The 22,857-nt window shown below is 30.5% G+C and overlaps 1 protein-coding gene and 1 long non-coding RNA gene across 4 annotated transcripts in view; one reads left to right on the forward strand and one right to left on the reverse strand.

The window, feature by feature from the left end:
* LOC106462579 overlaps nt 1-11,000 on the forward strand; it is an 18,041-nt gene extending 7,041 nt beyond the window's left edge. For all 3 annotated transcript variants that reach the window (XR_002611307.1, XR_002611306.1, XR_002611308.1), the window contains one exon: nt 4,318-11,000. This is a non-coding gene — a long non-coding RNA (uncharacterized LOC106462579). The remainder of the gene's footprint in view (nt 1-4,317) is intronic.
* A 3,464-nt stretch (nt 11,001-14,464) lies between these two features.
* Nucleotides 14,465-22,857, reverse strand: part of LOC106462580 (14-3-3 protein epsilon-like) — a 34,078-nt gene continuing 25,685 nt past the window's right edge. Inside the window, exons 4-5 of the mRNA XM_013922519.2 lie at nt 20,152-20,495; nt 14,465-17,981 (exon numbers count right to left, since the gene is read on the reverse strand). Of these exons, the coding sequence (XP_013777973.1) occupies nt 17,911-17,981; nt 20,152-20,495 (415 nt within the window). The 3' untranslated portion in view covers nt 14,465-17,910. The remainder of the gene's footprint in view (nt 17,982-20,151; nt 20,496-22,857) is intronic.

Here is a 22,857-nt window from a genome sequence, read left to right on the forward strand (position 1 = left end):
CCGTTGGGTCGTACTCGAGGGGCGTTACAGTACTAGGTTATATATATACATACATACATATATATATATATATATATATATTTTAAAGCACTGTTTCAGCATTTGAAATGGAATTAACTTGCCCCGTGATCATGCTAGCTAAATAGCTAGTATCTCTTATTGGTTAAGAAGGAGCAGAAAGACGGAGAGAGAGAGAGAGACTAAAAGGAAAAATGGGAAAGCAAGTCAGTGAAAGATGGCTGCTTGAAAAAATGTCAAGACTGTTAAATGTTTGGTTTTAAATCCCTTAAAGATTAATTAATTACAACAATGAATGTGAGCAACTGGTCAATGAAAGGTTTATTAACGTTATGGTGGAAGACTGATTTTTATAACTAGCTGTCTGACATGGTGGGGGTTCTGTTCCGGAACCAATTATACCTAAATCTGGCCTTGTTTATGTGTGATTACTTTTTAGTGATAAAATATTTTCTGTATATAACTTGTGATAAATAAACATTGCACTAACAAATAAAACAGTCTCAGAAGAAAGATTTCCATAAAGTCCAATTCCTAACAATGTAAATATGACGTTCAAAGTTAAAAAAACAACAAAAGATTTTGTTTATTGTGATGATGCTTTTTTTGTAATGTTTCCTCATCTTTGTTGCTAGTATTGACTTTGTAATTGTGAATATCACATTTGATATAAAATTACTCAGTCAGTTATAGTAATATAGTTATATATATAAATATATTATGTATTTTGCATGTTAAATAGCTTCAATACTTTATAATGTAAGAAAAAATTTACTTTCTGGAATAATTAAAGAATTCAGAAAAGTCAATTTTATATCAATTTTGAAGATAAAACAATTTGTGATTTAGATTTAAATTAGTTTTGGAATGTTAATCTTACCCAGTCCACATCATCTACTAGGCTTTTTGTTTTTCTACTGTATTGTTAGAAAATGACATGGAGAAATGGTCTTACAACCAGGCTTAAATCACATTTGGTATATTTTGCACTTATTTATTGCAGGATGTGCTCCAGTGTTTGATTTCTATCAACATCTCCCATCTGATTTCTTAAGCTTTCTGATTGTTGAGCTAATTTAACTTGATTTTTTCTCCATAATAAACTAAATGGTTGAGTACTTTTTAATAAAAGAACATTTTTATTATGTTGGTTTAAAAAGTTATGGTGAATTTCCATTAATTATTATGAAAAAATATGTTCTCATCTTGTGCAAGTAAATGTTTCATTTCTTTCCCAAGGCCCCCCCATTTGGCTCAGCAGTATGACTGTGGACTTACAACTCTAAAAGCGAGGTTTCGATACTCGTGGTGGGTACAGCACAGATAGCCCATTGTGTAGCTTTGTACTTAATTACAAACAAAATCTTTCCCAAAGATTAATAAGGGGGTGGGGGTATTTGACTTATCTACCTATAAGCTGTCATTTTCCACTACCACCTTACTGCAAACTACGTATTGAAACCCTCTTTTTTTCCTTTATCCAATCCTGATCTTTAAAATATTCATTCAGTCTCCTCTCAAACATCTTTAGTGTTGAAGTCCCGTCCACCCTGAATTATTCCACAGTATCAGTAAAGTATACTGCCTCACCAAGACTTTTGTCAGTTTTCTTTATCTTCAAATTGTATTTTCTATTTTTACTGGTTGTAGAGCTTTTATTTTTTTATCATCAGAATTTATTTATTTCAAACCTCTAACAATTTTTAAAAGATCAATTGTGCCTCCACTTCCAGCCATTTTCTTGCAAAATTTTGTCAAAGAGATTTAATCGTAGCCCATATGGTAACCCCTTTTAGTTCTTCTCTGAACCCTTTGAAACAGCTCAACATTGTTTCTTGAATAAGGTGATAAAAAGTGAACACATCATTCCAAAGAGGCCTAACCAGCGCCTTGTAAATGAACTAACAGCCTACAAAAGCAGTTAATGGAAAGCCTGTGCATGTTTATGACATACGTATTGTTTCCATTATTTTATAATACGTTTTTTTTTATAAATAATTGGGAAACAGTGAATATTTTTCGTACCAATCAAAACATGTCAATTATTTTTTTATTCATTTTTAAATATTTATTTATGCTTATAATATCATAGTTTTGTGGATTTTTATCAAATTTAGCATGAAGTTCTTATCCATTTTTGCAAATGCTTTATATCTCCTCAAACCTGTCATGTAACATGAATTTAGCAACAAGATTAAGATTAACATCTTTCTCAGTTTCCCAGTACATTCATTTAGATAGATGTCGATTATATCCTGACAACAGAAATATTGCTGTATTCATCCTTAATTCATTGATAGTAACATTAAATTCTTTGTGGTACTATAGTGTGCAGTCTACAAAGATATTTACATTATAGTGTACACTCTACACATATACTATCATCACTGTTTTTTTATTTGCAATTGGTGCCATTTATTATAAATAATGCTTGTAAACTAATAAAGTACAAAATATAATTACATAACATTTTTGGCGCAAATGTAATTGGAATGAAATAAATTTCAACAATCAAAATTAAAACAATTATAACATAAATTTAAGGTATACTTTTGTAACACACAACTTATTAAATTATTATTTGCTGAACAAAAATGTGGGTAGATATAAATTATTCAGCAAGAAATTATGTTTTAGTGAATCATTAAAACAGTGATGATGATGATGGTATCTGTGTAGCCTGCACACTTTAGTGTAAATATTTTTGTAGACTGCACACTATAGTAGCACCAAATACTTTCTATTCACCATGATTATATCGTTTGCTTTCTTAATTTCTTGGAGAATAGGATTATAAAAGAAATTCAAACATTTCAGAAAAACTCCTCTTGGGTCCTTGGTTCATCATGAACAGTTACATCCACCAGTTGGCTTAGCCATCTTCATCAATTTATAGGACAGGAAACAATTTCTTTTTGAGACACTATAGGACTTTTATTTGAGCCAGGTTGATCACTTACACATTGAAATTCACTGATGTAACAAATAATTGCTCCTATTTCTCCTGAGGGTGTAACAGCATATGCTCTCCCATTCAATAAGTTTCTATTTAGATTGTTTATCAGCTGATTACTCATCTGTTTCTTCTTGAGGTTTTGGAGTCTCAATGAAAATTTCCTCAAAATTTCTCTTCCCTTTCAAGAACATCAAATATTTAACTTAAATCTAGAGATCTGAAAGATACAAATTATATATACATAGTGTGTGTGACTAAAAAAGCAATATAAATCTCAAATAATTATTTTCTGTATTTTCCAATAAAAATGTATACTTTGTTTATATACAGGGAATTGGTAGTATTTGCCCCCATGATATGATTAGTATAGTATTCCTCAGGTCATAGTGTGTACAAGCAAGCAAAAAAAAAAACAACAAAAAGTTGGTGGCAGTTGCCTTTCCTCTAATCAGCAGTTCCAAATAGTAACAACAGCAGATAACTTAATAGTTTTGTCATAACAAAGACAGAGTGAGCAAATTTGGTTGCAATGCGAATCAAACCTAAGACCCTTAAAATCCCCCCCTCTCTAAATTGCCAAAGCTAAAAAAAACTTTTATGGCTAAATTTCGGTAGAGTGCAGGTAGCCCATTATGTAGCTTTGCACTTAACAGCAAACAAATAGTATAGCAATATTTTGTACTTGGAATAATGGAAAATAGTAATAATCAGAAACCCTAATTTTGATCAATGGATTTAAGCAATTGTTAGAATAATTGGATAGCTAATTTCAGTTAATTGATTATTTTTCAATAATTGATTTGATAATAACTCCAATTAATTGTTTGTTGAAATAATTTGAAAAAATGTAATATCTGGAAATGCTAATTTCTCACAGCTAATGGATTAAATTGCCCAGATCTAAATATAGGACACCAAATTTAAATGGAAACAAATGAGGAGTATTTGGCAAATTGATTCAAATATTAGCATCGAAAGCTACAAAACTTAAATATAAAGAGTTAAAGTTTATAAGTAAAACATTTAATAAATTTGCCTTTTATTATGTATTTTTTGAAAAATCATTCTCAAAAGATGTCTTCAGTATCTTAAGTAATTTTATGAACAAACAAATGTTTTATAAATGACCACAAAGAATTGCTAATAAAGGGTAAAATTTTTATAAAAACATTTTCACTTGTTCCTGTTGTCGTAAAATAATGTACATATTAGATACAAACACTGAAGTATCTCTGCTTGAAGATTATGCTAGTGTCAGTATATATTGTCTTTTACTTATTTCATCCCATCTTTTCCAGTATGAAGAAAGTGATGTATAGTTCTTATTTCTGCTTTCTATCCAGAAGCTTTAGGGGCAAAATTAAAGTTCTTGAGGTGGCTGAAAAGACGACAGAAATGGAGAACCAAAAAGGAAACGGGAGCAAGTTCAATAGAAATGGAAGAGCTTCTGAGTGGAACTCATGACAGTGATGAAGAAATACAATAAATTAACTCTTTATGATTTGTTTTGTTTGCTTTTGTGAGAGTATACTGTAATAAGTTTTAGTAGCCATTTGCTAGGCCACTTAGCAAATAGAATAAATATATTAGTATAAAAATTAGAAATATGCCACACCTCAGAATACTGTCAGAATGTGGACTATGTGTTAACAAAGCAACAAAAAACAAGAACACAAACAAGCTATATATTTAACATATCAAAAGTGTTATAAGATGATATTTCCTTTTTTATTTTTCTTAATAACAAAAGAAGGCAACTTGTAAAAAAAAAAAAATACACTAAATTATGTGCATGTTTTTCTTTGGGTCACTATGTCTACAAATCAGGTCTTATACAAACATACAATTATTATTGGTTTTTGTTTAAATAAACAAATTTGAATTATTTGTTGTACAAAAGTTGCACAGTACAATACATAATTGTGTTTGTGCCAAAATAATTGTTTTCACCATTGTTGAATGTATGTTTCCCTTTATGTTGATGTGTAGACAACTATTTTACTTCTTTGAAATATTACTTGGTAAAAGCAGGACCTTTTGATTTGTTGTGAGATGATGTTTGAAACGTGAGCTTGATGTATGTGGTGGAGACATTAGATCTGCAAAATCTTCTGTATGATGGATGGTGACATTGGATCTAATGTATGACTGTAAGTGTTGGAAGTATTCAATCTGAAAGTTTAACTTACCAAAATTAAACTGAAAAGAAACTTTTAATATTTGGCATCTCACTTTACAGGTCTAGCATGGTCTGGTGGTTAGAGCACTTGATTTGTAATCTGGGGATTGCAGGCAAGAAAGAAAATGGGTTTTAGGAACTAGGTACACGTTTAAAGGAGCAGTGGGGTGATAAGTATAAAAAAAGGTCTTGTGAAATTTTTAGTAGATGAGAGATATGTGTACATTAATATATATATATTTATATATATATATGTGCGCATACATGTATAAGTATATATTGATTTACCACTTCATTGAGATTTGAGAATCATAACATACAGGTTCACATCACAGAATTTTCCATAATGGGATGTAGTCCGTATTTTTTTCTTTTTACACACAGTTTCTTCAGCATGCTATCTGATGCCATGTCTTTACATATTCCTCAGGGTTGAATTTTGACAGAAGAGGTCCCACTGACTTGATAAAGAGGAGAGTTGAAAGATGATCAGTTTGAAGTTGTGCCCATTGTGGTGACACAGACAAACTCATTTCACTGATGCTTCTTTCACATTCAGCCATTGACACTGGAATTGTATTTACAGCTCTTTGCAACTGCTAAAGGTGTGCAGAAAGTGTTTTCCCTTTTGAGTTCTTAAATTTTCTGTAGGTTCTGACACATAGCCCACCATTTCTTCGATATTACTATTGCCATATGTAAAACTCGCATCCTCTGGCGTATTGTTAATATCTAAATATTTTGACTAGATAATCAGTGTTTTACATTTGTCTGCAGAAAGTGATGTTACTTGAAGCAACCCTGATTTCATATTATTAATCAAGCTCCTTAAAAACTGTTGTTAGTGTATAGCAGGTACTTAAATTTATACCAGTTTTCTTCTGAGTTTCAGTACAAAATGTTCCTGGTTTCTCTATCTGTCCTTCAAGACCCATGAGAGTTTGGTTTATTTCTGCATGTGCTTTACTAAGTGAACAATTTTGGTTCTGTAGCTCAAGTGAATGTTCAGACAGCTCTAGCAAAGTGTCCATCAACAAGCCCAAATTACCCATGAAAGCTGACGATTACAGTATATTCTTCAACCCTTCATACTTTGCTTTTTCTACACTAGATTTTGAAACATCTCTACTAAAATGCTCCCAAAGAGCTTCGTAAAACTGCCATATTGCTTTTACAGTTCGATAAGACAAAGCAACCCATCTTACACTGAACACACGACCAATTTTCAGCAGCTGACAGTGAGGAGACTCAGCACAGGCAGTTTGCTCGTCTTGATTCTTAGTAGGTGACCTATGATACAGGGAATACAATTTATCACAAAAACCTGTAAATGTTTCAAGCCTGCAACTTCATTTACTGCATCACTCATACTAAGTTGAAGCCTGTGACTGGAACAGTGCCAGACAGTTGCATAAGGAAAGTCATCAAAAAATAGTTTTACAACCCCTGATTTTCGTCCCAGCATTACTGATGTTAAATCAGTTATAAGTGAAATTAAATTTTCTTTCAGGTACTACACTGAAAAACCAGCACTTTGCAAGCAATTCAGAAGACCATTATTCATATGCTCTAATTCAAAATAAAATGACATAGGATGGGGAGATTTGCCAACTGCTGCTCTCAAGCACACTACCATTAATAGTGGTAGATTCATCAATCATGACAGACATTTCAGATTGTTTTGAAATTATATTTTTCACTGCTGTTTCTTGCATTTGCTTCCCTATGTAGTGTGCAATATCTGCACATGACTTGCGAGAGTGTAGAACATGTCCTAAGTCAAGGTCATTTCTTTCTTGTAGTTCAATATCATAATACATCTCAGCATTTGGCATGCATATTATACACAGTTCCAAAAGCTCTACTTGTTTTCCTTCATCCTTGTTAACTGACTCGTACACTAAGTACTTTTTATCACGAGCTTCACTGTTTTTGTGCTTAAAAATCTTGTCTTAAACTTGTTAACTGCTTTGCTTTGTCACATCTCACTCCCACATCAACACTGCACTACACACGAGACAAACGTATTCCCCGTGTTCATTCAAGTCCAAGGTGACCAGTGTTGCTGCATACACTGCATCCTAGTTTTCCACTTTTCACAATTAGTCAAGGATATTCTTTTTTTTTCTGATTAAGTATGTATGTGACCAGCATTCTGGAAGATCTGAATTTCTTTTGAAATGTTATCACTTGTAGAAGCAGTATCAGGTGCAACCGCTGAATGACAAGTAATTTAGCCTTCTTTACTGCCTGAGTGTTTTCATAATTTCCTTCTTCTCCATCAAGTTCAAGGAACTGTCTTTTAACATACTTCAGTATGCTCACTTTTCTACAATGGTAAATCAGTCCGAAAATTAGAGATAATGCACATTAACAGTCATATATTAAAATGAGCATACTTATCTAACACATCAATATAGCTGCATAGATTGACAGATAGTAGATTAGGGGAGAGTGGGGATGGTTTGGACATTTTAATTATGCAGTGCTATAGTGACATATTTTGAATATAACTTTTTCAGACCCAAATTTCTGAGGAATTTGGTTTCAAGTGGTCTGTCAACTATCCAAAACATCCCCACAGTAAGGGATATTATGGACACCCATAATGCCATGTGTAATGATAAATACATCACAGTTTCAATATTGTTGGTATATAAACAGTATATGGTATATCCATGAAAGTAGAACTTACGAAAAGCAATAGAAAAATTACAACACTTTCAACACTTAAAGTACAGATATTTTTGTTTCCCTTACTTTAACTTTCCAATATATTTAGGACAGTTAACACTGTCTTACCTTAAGTTTGTGCATAATGTCACATTTACTACTGATTTCAATAAGCATTTTACATAGATATATACTGAAAAACTTAACTATTATCTGAACTATCCATTTCCTCAGTCAGCAGTTCATTGGACTTGGTGTCGAACAGTGATATATTTTAATGTATTTTTTAAAAAGGGCAGACTTACTTCTGAAATATGAAAAGCATTTCCATGTTGAGTTACTCTCATGTTGTTAAATAACCATGTAACTAAAGTTCTTAAATGTCCTTGACATAATCCAGAGTATGCATCAACTTACCCAGAGTTTTCCACTGTACCACATGAATTGCTGTATCTGTGTTAGAAGGATGTACATGCAAGCTCAGTTTTCTCACCATAATCCAAATATTGTTGACAGTCATTCTGTTAACTTTACTCACTATAAATTCTGAAGTATGTTCGTTGCATTTCTTGGCTTCTCCCTCTTTTGAACCCTTAGCAATAATCTTTTCCTCAAATCCTATTTTATTATATTATTTGCATTGGGCAGAAGACCTACTGATCTCTATGACCCTGAAGCTTTACCTACATGGTTCTTGAAAGGCCATATATCTAGATTGAACCTTCATACCTAAAGCTTGAGCTGCGAGTGAAGATAATTGCTGTTTCTCACATATTCTTACCTGCCTTGACTGATTCTGATTTTTATTCTGTGAAATGTTCTGGATATCATTACTTAGCATGTACTAAATCTTTCAGGGACTCTTAGAAAAGGTATTTTTTATACCTTGTGACCAATTATTAATCCACCTACATTCAGTTGCAGTTGCTTCGACTTGTTTACTGAGATTTTTCTAACTATTTTAAAATTAAATTTTGGGTTACATTTCACCAAATTTGTCATTGGAAAGTCTTTGGCATCATGGTCACAGTATCCTTAAGAGTATATTATGCAGGTCTGAGTGTGAATATGTTCTTAATTTATTTACATCACATTACTATCCCTTCAGTTTTGATGCTAGAAAAACACGTAGGTTAAAGAAATCTTGATATAAATGAATAAAAACCTGAGCACTTTCTTCTTCAGGGGCAATCTACTTCTCTGTTAATAAATATTTAATGGCCAATCCTTATACAGGATTACTGCTAACATTATTTGCAAAATATACTTGCATATTTAATATTTCGTTAAAAAGTTGGTTGGGTTTTATAAATGATTTCTAGGAGTAAATTGTCAAAGTGTAAATGTGTATAATAGCTTGTTGTTTTTATATCCCACTATTATAGTTGTATTTAGTATATTTTTCCACAGAATGTTCTGGTATGTATTATTGTCTCACCTTAAGAATGTTTTTATTTTTGAAGTAACCCAGAAACTAACAACTGGGCCTAAATGATCCAGTCTACACAAATAAACAAAATGATACAATAAATACAACAATAAAGTGATTTATAACCATTTTTACTTTTTTTTTTATCTCACTTTTTTATATCTTAATTAAGTACTGGATTCACTCAACCCAGGTGGTAAGAGAAGTTACAAAATCTGCTTGGTAGTTCCAGGGTTAATGGTTTTGAAGTAGTAATAAAAGACGTTTTGTGATATAGCTTTATTATGAAGTAAGCAGGGTGTTGATGACTATGGTTGTACTGTTGCTTTCTTTGTTGATAGTGTTAATAGGTTTCAGTTTTGAAACCTAATTGTTTTATCCAATGATAATTTTCTATTTTTCACTTTTTTTTTCTCTAAACACTAGTTGTTATTATAATTATAAAAAGACACAAAATAATTATTATTTAAGAGATTTAGATGCAGGGTTAAAGTCTTTAAAAGCTTTTTGGGTGCATATTTCTTGATTCATTAAAAACAAAAGCTGTACATAGAAAAATAACTTTGAAAGTGATTGTTATGGTTTCTGTAGGAATAAAAATAGAGTACAGTTTATTTTTACAAGTACATTTAGTCAAGTGTGAATAAAAAAAACATCTATAGACCAATGTGGCACTTACATCAATCACAAACCAGTTTAAAGAAGGTTTAAGTAAACATATTTGCAGGGACATAATTACCAGTGGTGGGTTAATAATAATAATCATACAAATAATAAGTAGGTGCCTTTTACTTTTCATATTATTCAATTTCTTATTATTAAACCAAGTAAGTTATAAAGTAATTTGAACATATTTATACACAGATTTGGGATTATAAAACAGCATGTGGAAAGCAGCTGAAAAGGTGAGGCCACACCCACCTATAGCCATGCTGTCACTTCATGTGTAGTTCAGCATGACTTCCAACATTTTCTGTCCACACCGTGATAACCAGTTCAAATAAGGTTGTTAATTACTATCCATTTAAATGAAATGTGGTTACTCTGTTTACATAGATCTTATGATTTAGAATTTAATTTTTTTGCATGGATATGTAAAAAGTTATTATTTTAACAAAGAGCTCTAAAATCTTCACCAGGGGTTGAAGGTTTGCAGTCACTGAGAGAAAAGTGTTAAGAAAGCAGAAATGATCATTATTTTACTGGTAAAAAACAAACAAACAGATTTCTACCACTGACATAGAGAACTTGCAAGGAATAAAGAAGAGAATTAAGTCATTCTTAATTAACCAAATGATTTGAAATATTAAGTTTTCTTACCCTAATATTATATTGGGAGTTTATTAGTGACACTTTGTGTAATTGTGACTGACAGAACTTACACAAGTACCTTCAATTTTTATGTTAAAAACTTGAGCACACCCTTTCAAAAAAAGGTTACAAACTATCATTATCCAATATCAGTTTTTAAAATGTTATTTATTTGAGAAGATTAGGAACTGGTGTTGACTTACCTGTGTTACTGTTGAAAAAAATCAAGAGTTTCTGGAACTGTCTGAATTTTGCATTGGAATAAAAAAAACTATGACATAAGAATGAATTTATATTCTTGAATGAGAGTCTTTGAACAATCTGTGGATTTCCACAGGTAACCATATACATAGTGAACTTGCAAGAGTTAAAGTGCTTTAACTTTGTGTTTTGTAGAGAAATAAGTTTTTTTTAAATAAAAAAAAACAACTAAAGACATGATACTGCACCTAATTACTACTATGCTTTGAGTTCCCAAGGAGTAATTTTGAAGCAAAAAAATAAGAAAGACAAAGAATTTTTTTTAGCATCTGCCACACAAGCCAGCCTAGCATTTTTAGTACCAATCCTGGTATGGTCAAAAGAGGGGCCATAATGGTAGCTGGTGATTTACAGTTATTTCAACAGATCTGGACAACAGAAGCTCAGCACAATTTCTAACATGAAAAACTAAATATTAATAAAAATATGACATGATGAAATTTGTATGGATTATATGATGGTGTTACCATACTGGGAAATATGCCATCCTTCTTATATTTACTATTCATAACAGAAATGGTATTTTTGATTTGAGAATTGCTAGAGAAATCATATTGTAATGCATCGTGGACTTTCTTTTAACTCCAACACTGCATCTTCAGGCGTTATGTTGTCGTTAGTTTAACAAAATATTAAAACTTATGATTCCAATCCACTTTCTAGAAGAAGATATTATCATGCCTCTTGTTTTATATTTCACTGTCGATGTAGTAATAGATCAGGATATCTTTCAATAAGTTCTTCCCTCATCTGACCTGGACTACACTTAAGCCATCATATTCACAACCACATCTAGAACATTACAAGCATGTTTCATTGCTTTACAAGTCAACTTCTCCATGTTGGCTGTTATAGTATCGGGTCTGGTCCAGTGACCTAGACCTCAAAAATAGTGCCAAACATTTTCTTTTTGTATAATCAAAATATCCCAAACCTTTCCAGAATTACCTTTTTTTTTTTGGAATCATGTCAAGATACCAGGTTGGCTTTTGTTGAAAGTGTTAAATGCTTTATTCAATTAGTAATTCAAACAAAAAGTAATTTTTTAATAACATTACAATTTAGTTTTACTGAAAATTTATTTAATATATGTAACAATTTTTTCAACTACTCAAGCTGTTAGTGCAATAGACAGTTCCTACATTCCTATTATTTGCCTTCAGCATTTCCCAGAAATGAATGTTTGTAAACTCAACTGTGTATAATTAAAGTCAGTATTGGCACACTTTTACCATACCAATCAATGGTGTAGAATCTTTTATTATTAGGCGATTCTGTACATTCAATGAAAGAGTAGTAATTATAATTGTCCAAATTCTGTAGTGATGAACAGGACTTTTTCCCTTATATTGCATCCAATTCATCATAGAAAACGTGTTTGAGATGCAGAGCTTATAGGGTTGTTATAGTATCTTGTTTTCCTTAATTCTACTATAAGATTATGCAACTTTAATGTGCATTGATCTGTTGTTTTTGAGTAGTCATCCGATCCTAGTTACTTGGCAATTTTCTGCAATGATGCATTTTCCTTGTACGTTTTCTACAACCATCTTATATATCATTGCCAACTCCAAATTTCTAGAATTTTGTTTCTTCATATTCAAACATCATTCTCATTGCATAAATACAAAAGATCTCATCCAATCACCCTTTGCAATATTTTCTGACTAATGGGCACATTTTCCTGGAGTTAACCACAGTTCAAGCTATGTAGAGTTGGTAATTTATTTAAAGATAGATTGTGGTATGTTTCAAATATGCTCGGAACCAGTTACAATGAAACATGCTGTATCAACGTTATTTCAGTAAAATGTTTTGTGACTAGTGTGAAAAACCTATAACACATATCTTACTTAACACAGCCATGTTTCTATACGTCAAAAATTTCTCTCTGAGAAAACTCTGTTTTATTGTGCAAACAAATGACCACAACATTGAATGTTTGTCTTGTTACTAATATTGATATAAAAAAAGGTTTAGCCCTTAGGTATCATATGCATTAATTTTTGATTGTTAATTTGAGAAACTACAAAATTCATACTGTAGTTCAGACAGATGATAAAGAAATATTTTTAAATAGCCTTAATTTCTGCCAGAAAGCTTTTTTTAAAATTTGTTTAACCCACTGTTTTCTTTTTTGTATTTTTTATCCTAAACCTTTTCACTTTTTATTTTCAGTGTACAATATATTTTATTATTTAAACTGATCCTTGAACTTTCTAACCTTACATTATCAATGAAAAGTAAAGTGATTAACATGTAACTATACTATGGTAAAAATATAATAAATTGCTTTAAAACTTTTTCCCCTTAGTGGTTTTCATCATATTTTAATTTGTAGAAAAATTTATTGTTGAACATGAGATACACAATTTAATTACAGAACTTGTACGTTTTTTTTGTTTAAATACTAAACTTAAATACAAAGAAAATTCTTGTTTGACTTTAGAAATATTAACACTAAAGAAACATCCATTAATATTGTTTATAAACAAATTACACAATTCTTTTTTAACATATTTCCCTACATTTTCTGCCAAGATTCACACATTGGTAATTGTACAGAATAGACAAAAAATATGCTTACTGAAAATTTAAAACTAGAGTAACTTCCATCTATAAACTTGCAAAATTTATGTTTTGTAGTCATGATGACACACTATGGATTCCTAAGTATTATTCATTATCATATTAATTAGTAAGGTTATTAGAAATCTTCCAATTTGATTCTAGCTCCTGGCAAGCTAAAAAAGAAAATATTTTTTGTAATTAAATAAAATACAAGTATTTGTTTAATCTTTAATGCAGAGCAGATGATCTCAGGTCCATATTTTTGTTAAACAAGCAACACATCATTTACAAATGCATAGTTCCAAGTTATAATCATTTATGATTCCTGTACTCAATTTTTGTGTAAACTAATAATGAAAATAATTTACAAAATTGATGCAATTATGGTTAAGACTCAGAATAATGAGATTTATCATTACTGTACAATAACATTGATTTATCATATTAATGTGCATTTTAATTTATAGTACATTTAAAATAAAAACTGTAGACCAAATTCCGATGAAAATTACACTGATATGTTCAGTAATGCTTTGTAAGGATAAACGATGGTAACACACAGAAGAAATGACATTTACATAACATGTTTAAACCCTTCAAATGTTGAAAGCAGTCTAATTTATCCTTAAACTTGTATAATTGTCTCTTCCCCCCAAAAAAAAACATTTACTGTGATAAGCATTTGGTCACAATCTTATAAAATGTTTGAATATTTGTAAAAAAACAGTGCCTTAAGAACAGGTTGTTCCTTTGTATAAAAAAACCTAATCAGTTAAAAAAAGGACTTTTTTTTACATACCACACAATACCTCTACAACAACTTTAATTTTAAGCTATATCTAGAAGAATTTAAGAATAGCAGTTTAGAGTAATTAAATACCTAACAACTGCATGATGATGTATTGCAATATCAAAACAATTTTTTTTTACATTCTAAGTTAAAATGTGTTGAATAATTATAATTTTAATTCAGCATGTGTAATTCAGTGAAGCAGAGTATGAAATACTAACTGTATGTAAACACAGAAAACATATAGTACAAACTACTAAGATACCACACAAAAAGTTTAGTTGACTAATTATTTATTCAAGAATGACAATTAACAGCAAGAATTTTGCTAAAAAATATGCCATTATGTGAGAATACTGGCAAAAAAACAATTACATGAAAACAAATGAAATGGTTTGTGACTATCTTCCAATAGATTAATTCTAGCAGCACATTTCTAGAAAGGGAGACTAATGCATGCAATGTGACATGACTAAACTAGAAGTAATTTATTATTTCTAACAATGGTGGTGGCTAAAATGTCCAAATAGATTTTTCTATAGAAAGATAGTGACGTATACAGAATTTACTGTATTTGAAGCTGTCATATTCACAGAAAAACACCACCTACAGTATACACAGAACATGAACTCTTAAGCCAGAGCTAGAAAAAGATTTAGATATAAAGTAAGCAAAAGAAACAATTTTCTGATTCCACATCACAATAATTTAACCAGGACATCTTATCAATATACAAGTACCCATTCCCCCCCCACTCCTCCCAAACAAAATTAGAAAATTTTCATAGCAAAGTAAGAAAACTCTGATAATTAAGAAACAAATACTATGCTAATTATTAAAAGCTTTCATGAATTTTTTGGAAACGTTTTATTTGGTTGGTGACCAGAACAAACAGCCTGTGTAACCAACATCACCATAGAATAAGAAATATTTTATTAGCATAGTACCTCTCTCACAAGATTTTGCAAATATCAATGACTAAGACAAATCACTAACTCTACATCAATAAATTTAATAACAGTGTATAGCAGCAACACAAGAAGAGTTCACAATTTTTAAGAACTAGAGGAGAGCAGAACACGATATTCAGTACATTCTATCCTTGTTAACTAATATCTTTATTTGAGAAATGAACAGAAAATGTATAAATATGCTGAAGAGAAAGTTCCAAGATGACAGGAATGTTTTTTGCATGTAAATATACAATACAAAAGGAACTTTTATTAACATGGGTTTGACTTGACAAATGCTTAAAAAAATCGTGTATAAGAATAAAAGGGAACAATTTGGTTCATCATAAAGTGCAAGAAATAGAATTTAAATTGTAATACTTTGGTAAAATATATCAATATACTTTGTTATGACAGAAAAATTCCCCAAGAGCACCGTTGTTATAAATGCCAACTTGAAAAGATAAATATAATATCAGACAAACTGTATGGCCAATTTTGCACCAAGATACAAAGAAAGATGTTCAGAAGCACAAAGACACCTCCCTGAATAAATTGGTTAAAGAAGAAGCTCTCTGTGTAAACACTATTTTCACAGAGGATTCATTATGTATACAGTACTTCAGAAATTTGATCTTGCAAAGATGTTTTCAGTAAAAACCTATTTTTGGTTTGTCTCAAGCAGAATGCTATTTCTAACAGAGCCATTAAAATAATTGCTACATGTCAAATGACCAAACCAACATTGTAATGGTTTATGTCTAGAAATAAACACACTGAGAATAAAGACTATTTCCATCATGGAAGTTCCAGTTTATCTAAATGACATGAGCATGACAAGAAATTTAAAATTACTCAGTAATGAGAAATGTTTCTTCTTGTTTCCTTTAATCTCTAGGTTTTATAGCATCATGACAGAATCTTCTGGTTTATTCGAGGAAAGGGTGCAAAATATTTTTCTTAAGGTAGAACAATTTATATTTTGCATTAGAAATCACAGGAAAATAAAATGCTTGAATTCCATAACTTTTCTTCATTAAAACTGTTATAAAAGAGAAAATACAAGTTATAATATACAATGTAGCTGAGCTAAGTGTAAAAATTCCTGCCAGTTAAATCATGCCTCATTATCTATTCAGTGAGTCGGTTCTATTAGAGGTGTGAGAACAATTACTGAATGTACCATTCTTATGATACTGGTAACAGAGGAAGTAGGCTGTTTGAAAGAGAAATTGTACAAAAAATATGCATATAAAAAAAACTATTATCAGATGTCAGAGCAAATAAAAGGTTCTGACAATGTTGTCTCTTGTATTATACACCATGTGTAAAATTGCAACAGTCAGTACTCCCATGACACTACTTCTGTGTCAAATTATCAACACTCTACTGCTACAGTAAAATTTAATACTGTATCCTAACAAAAAAAAGTGATGTATACAACTACATCCAGTTCATTTCCTTGTTTGATTTGTACATCTCTAAAATTAGCAAATGTCCAATACAAATTTTCTTTTATTGAAATAACACGAATTACTGATGACATTTTTTTTACTTGTTAATTTAAAGAATTATCGGGTTACTATTATAACTACTGCCGCAAATAGCTATGACATAGACACAGCTCAACCTAAGATAAAGTGACATGATTTCCATTACTCAATTATATATATAGTCAAATGTACTTATACAATAAAACCCCCAGTAAAATTTTCATCCCAACATGAGGATAATCTATTTTGACAGACTGTATTATTTGTTTCTTACCTACATCCATGCCAAGCTAAGTTATATCCCAAATCAGAACACCCACATCGTGAAATCTTATGAAATAACACTGATGATAAATCTTACTTCCCAATACTTGTATTTTGTATTAATATTTTTAACTGAATGTTTCATTTCCAACTCCTAGCTTTTCCTTCATTTCTTTGTTACAGTATAATTATCAAAAGCATTTGTATGCTAATAAGCATGCAGTTCTTTGCACTGAAATATAACACAGCCTGATGAGTAAAATTAAATTAAATGTCACTATAACAGATTTTAAATTTGTTGTTTATAAAGCTATTAAACTTTATCTTATTTCTTTAAAAATTGATTTTTATAACTATTTATGTATTTATTAAATGTTAGTTTCTCAGTGTGATTATTAGAACTATTTATCTAAACACAGTTTACATTTTGGTTACTCCTTTATTAACACAAGGTCTGATCTCCACGAGATCAGTTAAATCTATTTCAAAAATTTATTCATTAAACTTAAATTTACATAAAAAATAAACAGTTTTTGAACTAAAATTTTGTCCAAGAGAAGCAAGGCACTTTGACAAAAATTTTGAAATGAATAAAAAATAACCACCGAAATAAATCACAATATATTTTGTAATGTTTCCATCAACACACTTTATATGACAAAGTGCACAATAAGTTTTGACAGCACTTCTCAATAAGAATGAAATTTAAATGGTGCAAGTTACAATGATACAATTAAAAAAAGAAACTTAAAAATTTATATTCTTTTGTTGACATTCCAACAGTGCTCTAAAGAAACATGGCTGAAGGTTAACACATGAGTATAACATGTAGGAAAGAACATGCCAAAATGGAGCTACAAAGAGCAATTAAAGGATACTCTCCTATTGGTTATCCACAAGATCAGGCCTTACTTGAACATGAAAATTAAAATAATTAAAATGATTACAAATCTGCATTTTATATTTAGGTTAATGAGTAATTTTCAACAGATCTAGACATACACTGAAATATGACTTATGAAACATCTTGTTCTTCAACATCCTGGACCTCCTCTTTTTTTGACTGTTGTTCATTTTCTCCTTCTCCTATAATGTACAACAACAAAAACAGTTAAACAGAAATCCACATTCATCAATGCATGAAGCATCAATACTTTCTCTATAAATGACAAAACAATTAACCTACAATATGTTTAACAAAAGCATACAGACAAGACTTTCTGGCTGGACATTTGACAAATCAGTAAACATATGGGGTAATATTAGAGATCATTTGTGCTATATTCAAACTTTTTGAAATCCATTATGTTAAATATTTTAATAAAATATTAAAAGTTCAGAAACATATGTTGAGTAAATTGCCTTGCCCCCCTTCAAAAATGCTAAATTCACATTCTCTTAAGTGTTCATGTTACATAGCAACAGCTATAATTTGTCACAGGCCTAAATTTTTCTTTGGAGTATTACCAGGAAAACACCAATATTGTTTTTCTTTATAGCTGAACTGACTTGAAAATATCAGACATACATAAAGAGAAAGTAGTATTAATTTGAAGCATTATGGGAAACCTCTTGAGATGCTTCCTTGCAGTCTCATTCATGCATTTGGGGACAATGATTAGTGCATAGTGAAGCATAAGCTAATGCATAATGGGGGGTAGATGAAAAAGTTATTTAATTGTTCAAGCATTTTAATAATTTTCCAACTTGTAACTGAAAATAATAATCTGGAAATAAAAAAATTAATGTTTATTATATAATTTCAAAGATAAAAACTATGAAACTTGAAATTATTAGATAAAATTAACTTTTGGGAAAATATTTTCCTAGGGCACTGTACTAAAACTTATTTTTTATTCAGCATTTGGGTTAGTTCAGGTATAAATGTTTATAATTTACACTTAGTTCACAAACTGGCTGTGAAGAGTATAATAAAGCCTTGATTACTGCAACAACAAATGAGACAGATTTAACTTCTTAAGTATAAGTTTTGATTCTTTAAACAAAAAAAGTATCTTATTTGAGAGAGAATATTCTGATTTAATATCAATGATTTTATTGCACATTGTTCAAATGCTCAACTTAAAGTGAAAACATCTAAATTAGTTAAATAGTTTAGATTGTGCTACTTTAGATTTGGAGGCAGCATGGCTCAGTGGCTTGCTCTTTGGACACGTACTCAAACAGTTGCAAATTTGACAATGGTTCGCTTCATGCTGTTATCTCCTTTATACTAATTGTTTCAGTCTATATAGCTCTTAGCTGGGGGGTTAACCTGTGATGGACTGGCATCTCCTTCAGGGGGAATGTGGCACCATTCTCATCTTCTAGTGCCAAGTATGCTGGAATTCAGCACCAGATTCTATGTGCCATCTCAGCTTTGCTAGTCGAACAACTTAAGTTAGCCTTTTAAAGCAATCACACATATGTTACTATCTGTTGAAATTCTTTCTGCAAACAAAGTTATATATAAAACAAAAGTTCCACTTCCATTGTAAAGCAAGAAAGAATGAAAAATTCTTGAATTATAGAATAAAAATTTTTTTCTTGGAAACTTCAATTTCTTTCTTTAAAAAAATAAAATCACAAATTAGTATTAACCAAGTAAAAAACAAAAAAGAGAATTATCTGATGTATATCTTCTGAAAGCTTGTGTTACATGCTTTTACAATATTTACTTTATTACCCTAGAATGCCAGTGTAGGGTCACTATGATCCCATACAAGTTAAACCTGTATACTAAACTAACCAAACTGGTATTCTGGGGTTAACATAACATCAAGTTTATATCAACTTCAAGATGAATAAATAAATAAAAATTCAAGCATCACTAAATATTGGTTGTCCCTCAGCTGACTTTTAGGATTCTCTTTCTTTTTCACACACACAGACTTACTGTTTGATTTCATAACTACTTTTAATAGGACTTGAAGTATTGTGATTTACTCTTCTACATAACTCACAGAATGCACGAGATTTGTTTTTCAGCAAAAAACAAACATACTTATGCATATTTTATGTTAAATTAAGTGCTGATTCTGGTGTTTTAAATGAGTAAAAAGTAAAATAACATTAGATTTTATTTTCATACATTTTGAATTTAAGGAATTATAATTTTTTCACCGGAATATAATTAAATCAGTAGCTTAGGAAGTTAAAGACACAAGTAATAAATTTGAAATAATTTGGCAAAACAAGTATTTTCCAAAGTTCATCAATTTCAATGAAGACAGAACAACACATGAAACTGTCTTACCATCATGCTGCATGTCTGATGTCCACAAGGTAAGGTTATCCCGCAGCAACTGCATAATTAAAGTTGAATCTTTGTAACTCTCTTCACTAAGTGTGTCCAGCTCTGCTATAGCATCATCAAATGCAGCTTTAGCCAGTCGACATGCCCTATCAGGCGAATTAAGGATCTCATAGTAAAATACAGAGAAGTTAAGGGCAAGACCCAACCGAATTGGATGAGTTGATGGCAACTCACTATTGGCAATATCACTGGCAGATTTGTAAGCTAGTAGACTGTTCTCAGCAGCTTCTTTCTTATCATTTCCTGCAGCAAATTCAGCAAGATAACGGTGATAATCCCCTTTCCTAAGAACAAAAGAACACAAACAAGTTTAATGTACTTAGATAACAAATACAAAGTAAGTTAATCTATAATAAACTTCACAAAATTTAATGAAATCATTACCATACAATATTAAGGCTACACCAGTATACAATTTGTAGTACGAAAGTCCTTCTACAATTAATTAACAATAATAGGAGGAAAAAATAATTCTGTAAAACAATTAATTCTAAAGCACTTCTAAGTATCAAACTATTATAAGCTATATTTTTAATGTTATAATTTGGTTCTTTGCTAGATGGTGCTTCTAATCATGATGAGGATGGTGAATACCTAAAACATTTATAAATGTTGAGAACTGAGAAACTTTGTGAAACATCTAGAAACAATGCTACATTATAAACACAAGTAAGGAGTCAGTAATTATTCATGAGAGTGTTTCAATTCAGTGTTAGGCACTAAGAGTTATCACATCTATTCTGCTATTCAGTTGTTCAGAGAATGAAATGTTTATTGATCAAAGCTAAATAAGTTGAGTGGAAGTACCATTAGTAAAGAATTTCAAATTTCTGTTGAAACATTTGTGAACTTAAAACCTACAATTTGTTTCAGAGTAAACATAGCCTGTAGTAAATGTTAAATAAGAAATTAACTAATTAGCTTTCATTGCAGATTGAACTTCACATTATTTTTCAACAAATAATTCAAAAGAATATGTCTAATGATAAAACATGTGCCAATAGTATATTAAAAGTTTGAGAATGTTACACTTGAACCTACATGATGTTTCAACTTTCAGCCAATTTGTATTGAAGATTTTTTTATAAGCTGCTTTAGTAATACTTCCATATCTACATGTTTGCCTGTTTAGTTATGCATTATTATTTGTAAATATTTGACCCACTATTTTGTTGTTTTGTTCATAGTGTTAAAAAAAAAGAGTTACAGAAATTGTACTTATAGAAGTGTAAATATAGAAGTCTTTACACAGCTGGACCTAAACATCATCTTGAACCTTCATAGCCATCACCAGTATTAATTCTCTAGCAGCTGAAAACAATCTTATCAATTACAATATATTCTCACTCATGATGCAATGCCATGTATAAAAAAAAATTACAAATAAATTTACATGGTAGGTAGGCTCTGTTGCAAGAGATTATAATTTTTTCATTGTCCAATTTTTCACATTTTTAATTTACAAAGGTATTATTGTAATGTATGCCATTACAAATATTATGCTTGTAGGTTGATTTGAGACCCTGCTAACACCTAAGGCAATAATATAGCAAGTTTTATTTTCTCAGTGCAAACTGGCTTTACCTAAGCTAAAGTTTTAATGGGATCTTTTTTGAGGAAATAATGTACTTTACATTTTACTCCAAAGGTTATATATGTGGGTAAAAACCCCAAAACACCATATTTCTACCTATTCATGTTTGAGTTACACATGAATGGCAGTCACTGAAAACTATAATGTGCTGGAATATTTAAATTGTCACCATCTGTGTTAATACATTTTTACAATAACATTGCATCACCAATGCATTCCACAAATTTTTAATAAGTTTAAATTCTCATACTCAAAGATACCCCATCATTATACCCTAGCTACAAATGAATGTTTAAGCTATCAACACTAACAGAAAATAAGCCAATCCACGAGTAGCTTGCACATGTCCTTTACTTTCAAAATGCTTTGCAAAAACTTGTACAAAGAAACAAAAACAGTGAAAAAGCAGTAGAAACTTACTTTTGGTGCTTTCAGTAATCACAAGGAATCTTTTGTAGACAAAAAAAAATCAGAATTTTTAATGAACATTTTTCTATGAATGTGTAGAGTCAGAGTGTCGATTGCTTTGAGTGCAGTAATTTTCATGTTAAGATTAAAAATGCTTTTCTTCATGAAAAATCTCAAATTTCATTTGTATAATCTCTAAAACCTCCTAAATAAATTCCAAATATTTTTCTTTCAGTAAAACTTTATATTTTATCAGTTATTTTCTCTACGCTAGCTCTATACGAGAGTGGACAATTTAACTGATCTCGTAACCACAAAAAAATAAAAGGTAAATTACCCTTTTTTTTCTTTCTAAAATGACTTTCAACTGTATCATGAAACTATATTTATTTATCCAAAATAGCTTTAAACTTGTAACAATATACATCTATTTCTACCTAAATTTTATTGTTTTATTGCTCATTGAACTATGTCTAATTAATATTTCTGCCACACTATTTATATGTCACTTAATGAATGTGTAGCTTAAATTACCCTATCAAATTACATAAGGCATGGGTTAATTGCGAGCATACCCTGTGAAAAATAATAATATAAAAAAGAATTATTTTACCTAATGTAACCTAAAGAGTTTGTCATTTTTA

The sequence above is a fragment of the Limulus polyphemus genome, unplaced genomic scaffold, assembly GCF_000517525.1.
Source record: "Limulus polyphemus unplaced genomic scaffold, Limulus_polyphemus-2.1.2 Scaffold1201, whole genome shotgun sequence".
Classification (NCBI taxonomy): domain Eukaryota; kingdom Metazoa; phylum Arthropoda; class Merostomata; order Xiphosura; family Limulidae; genus Limulus; species Limulus polyphemus.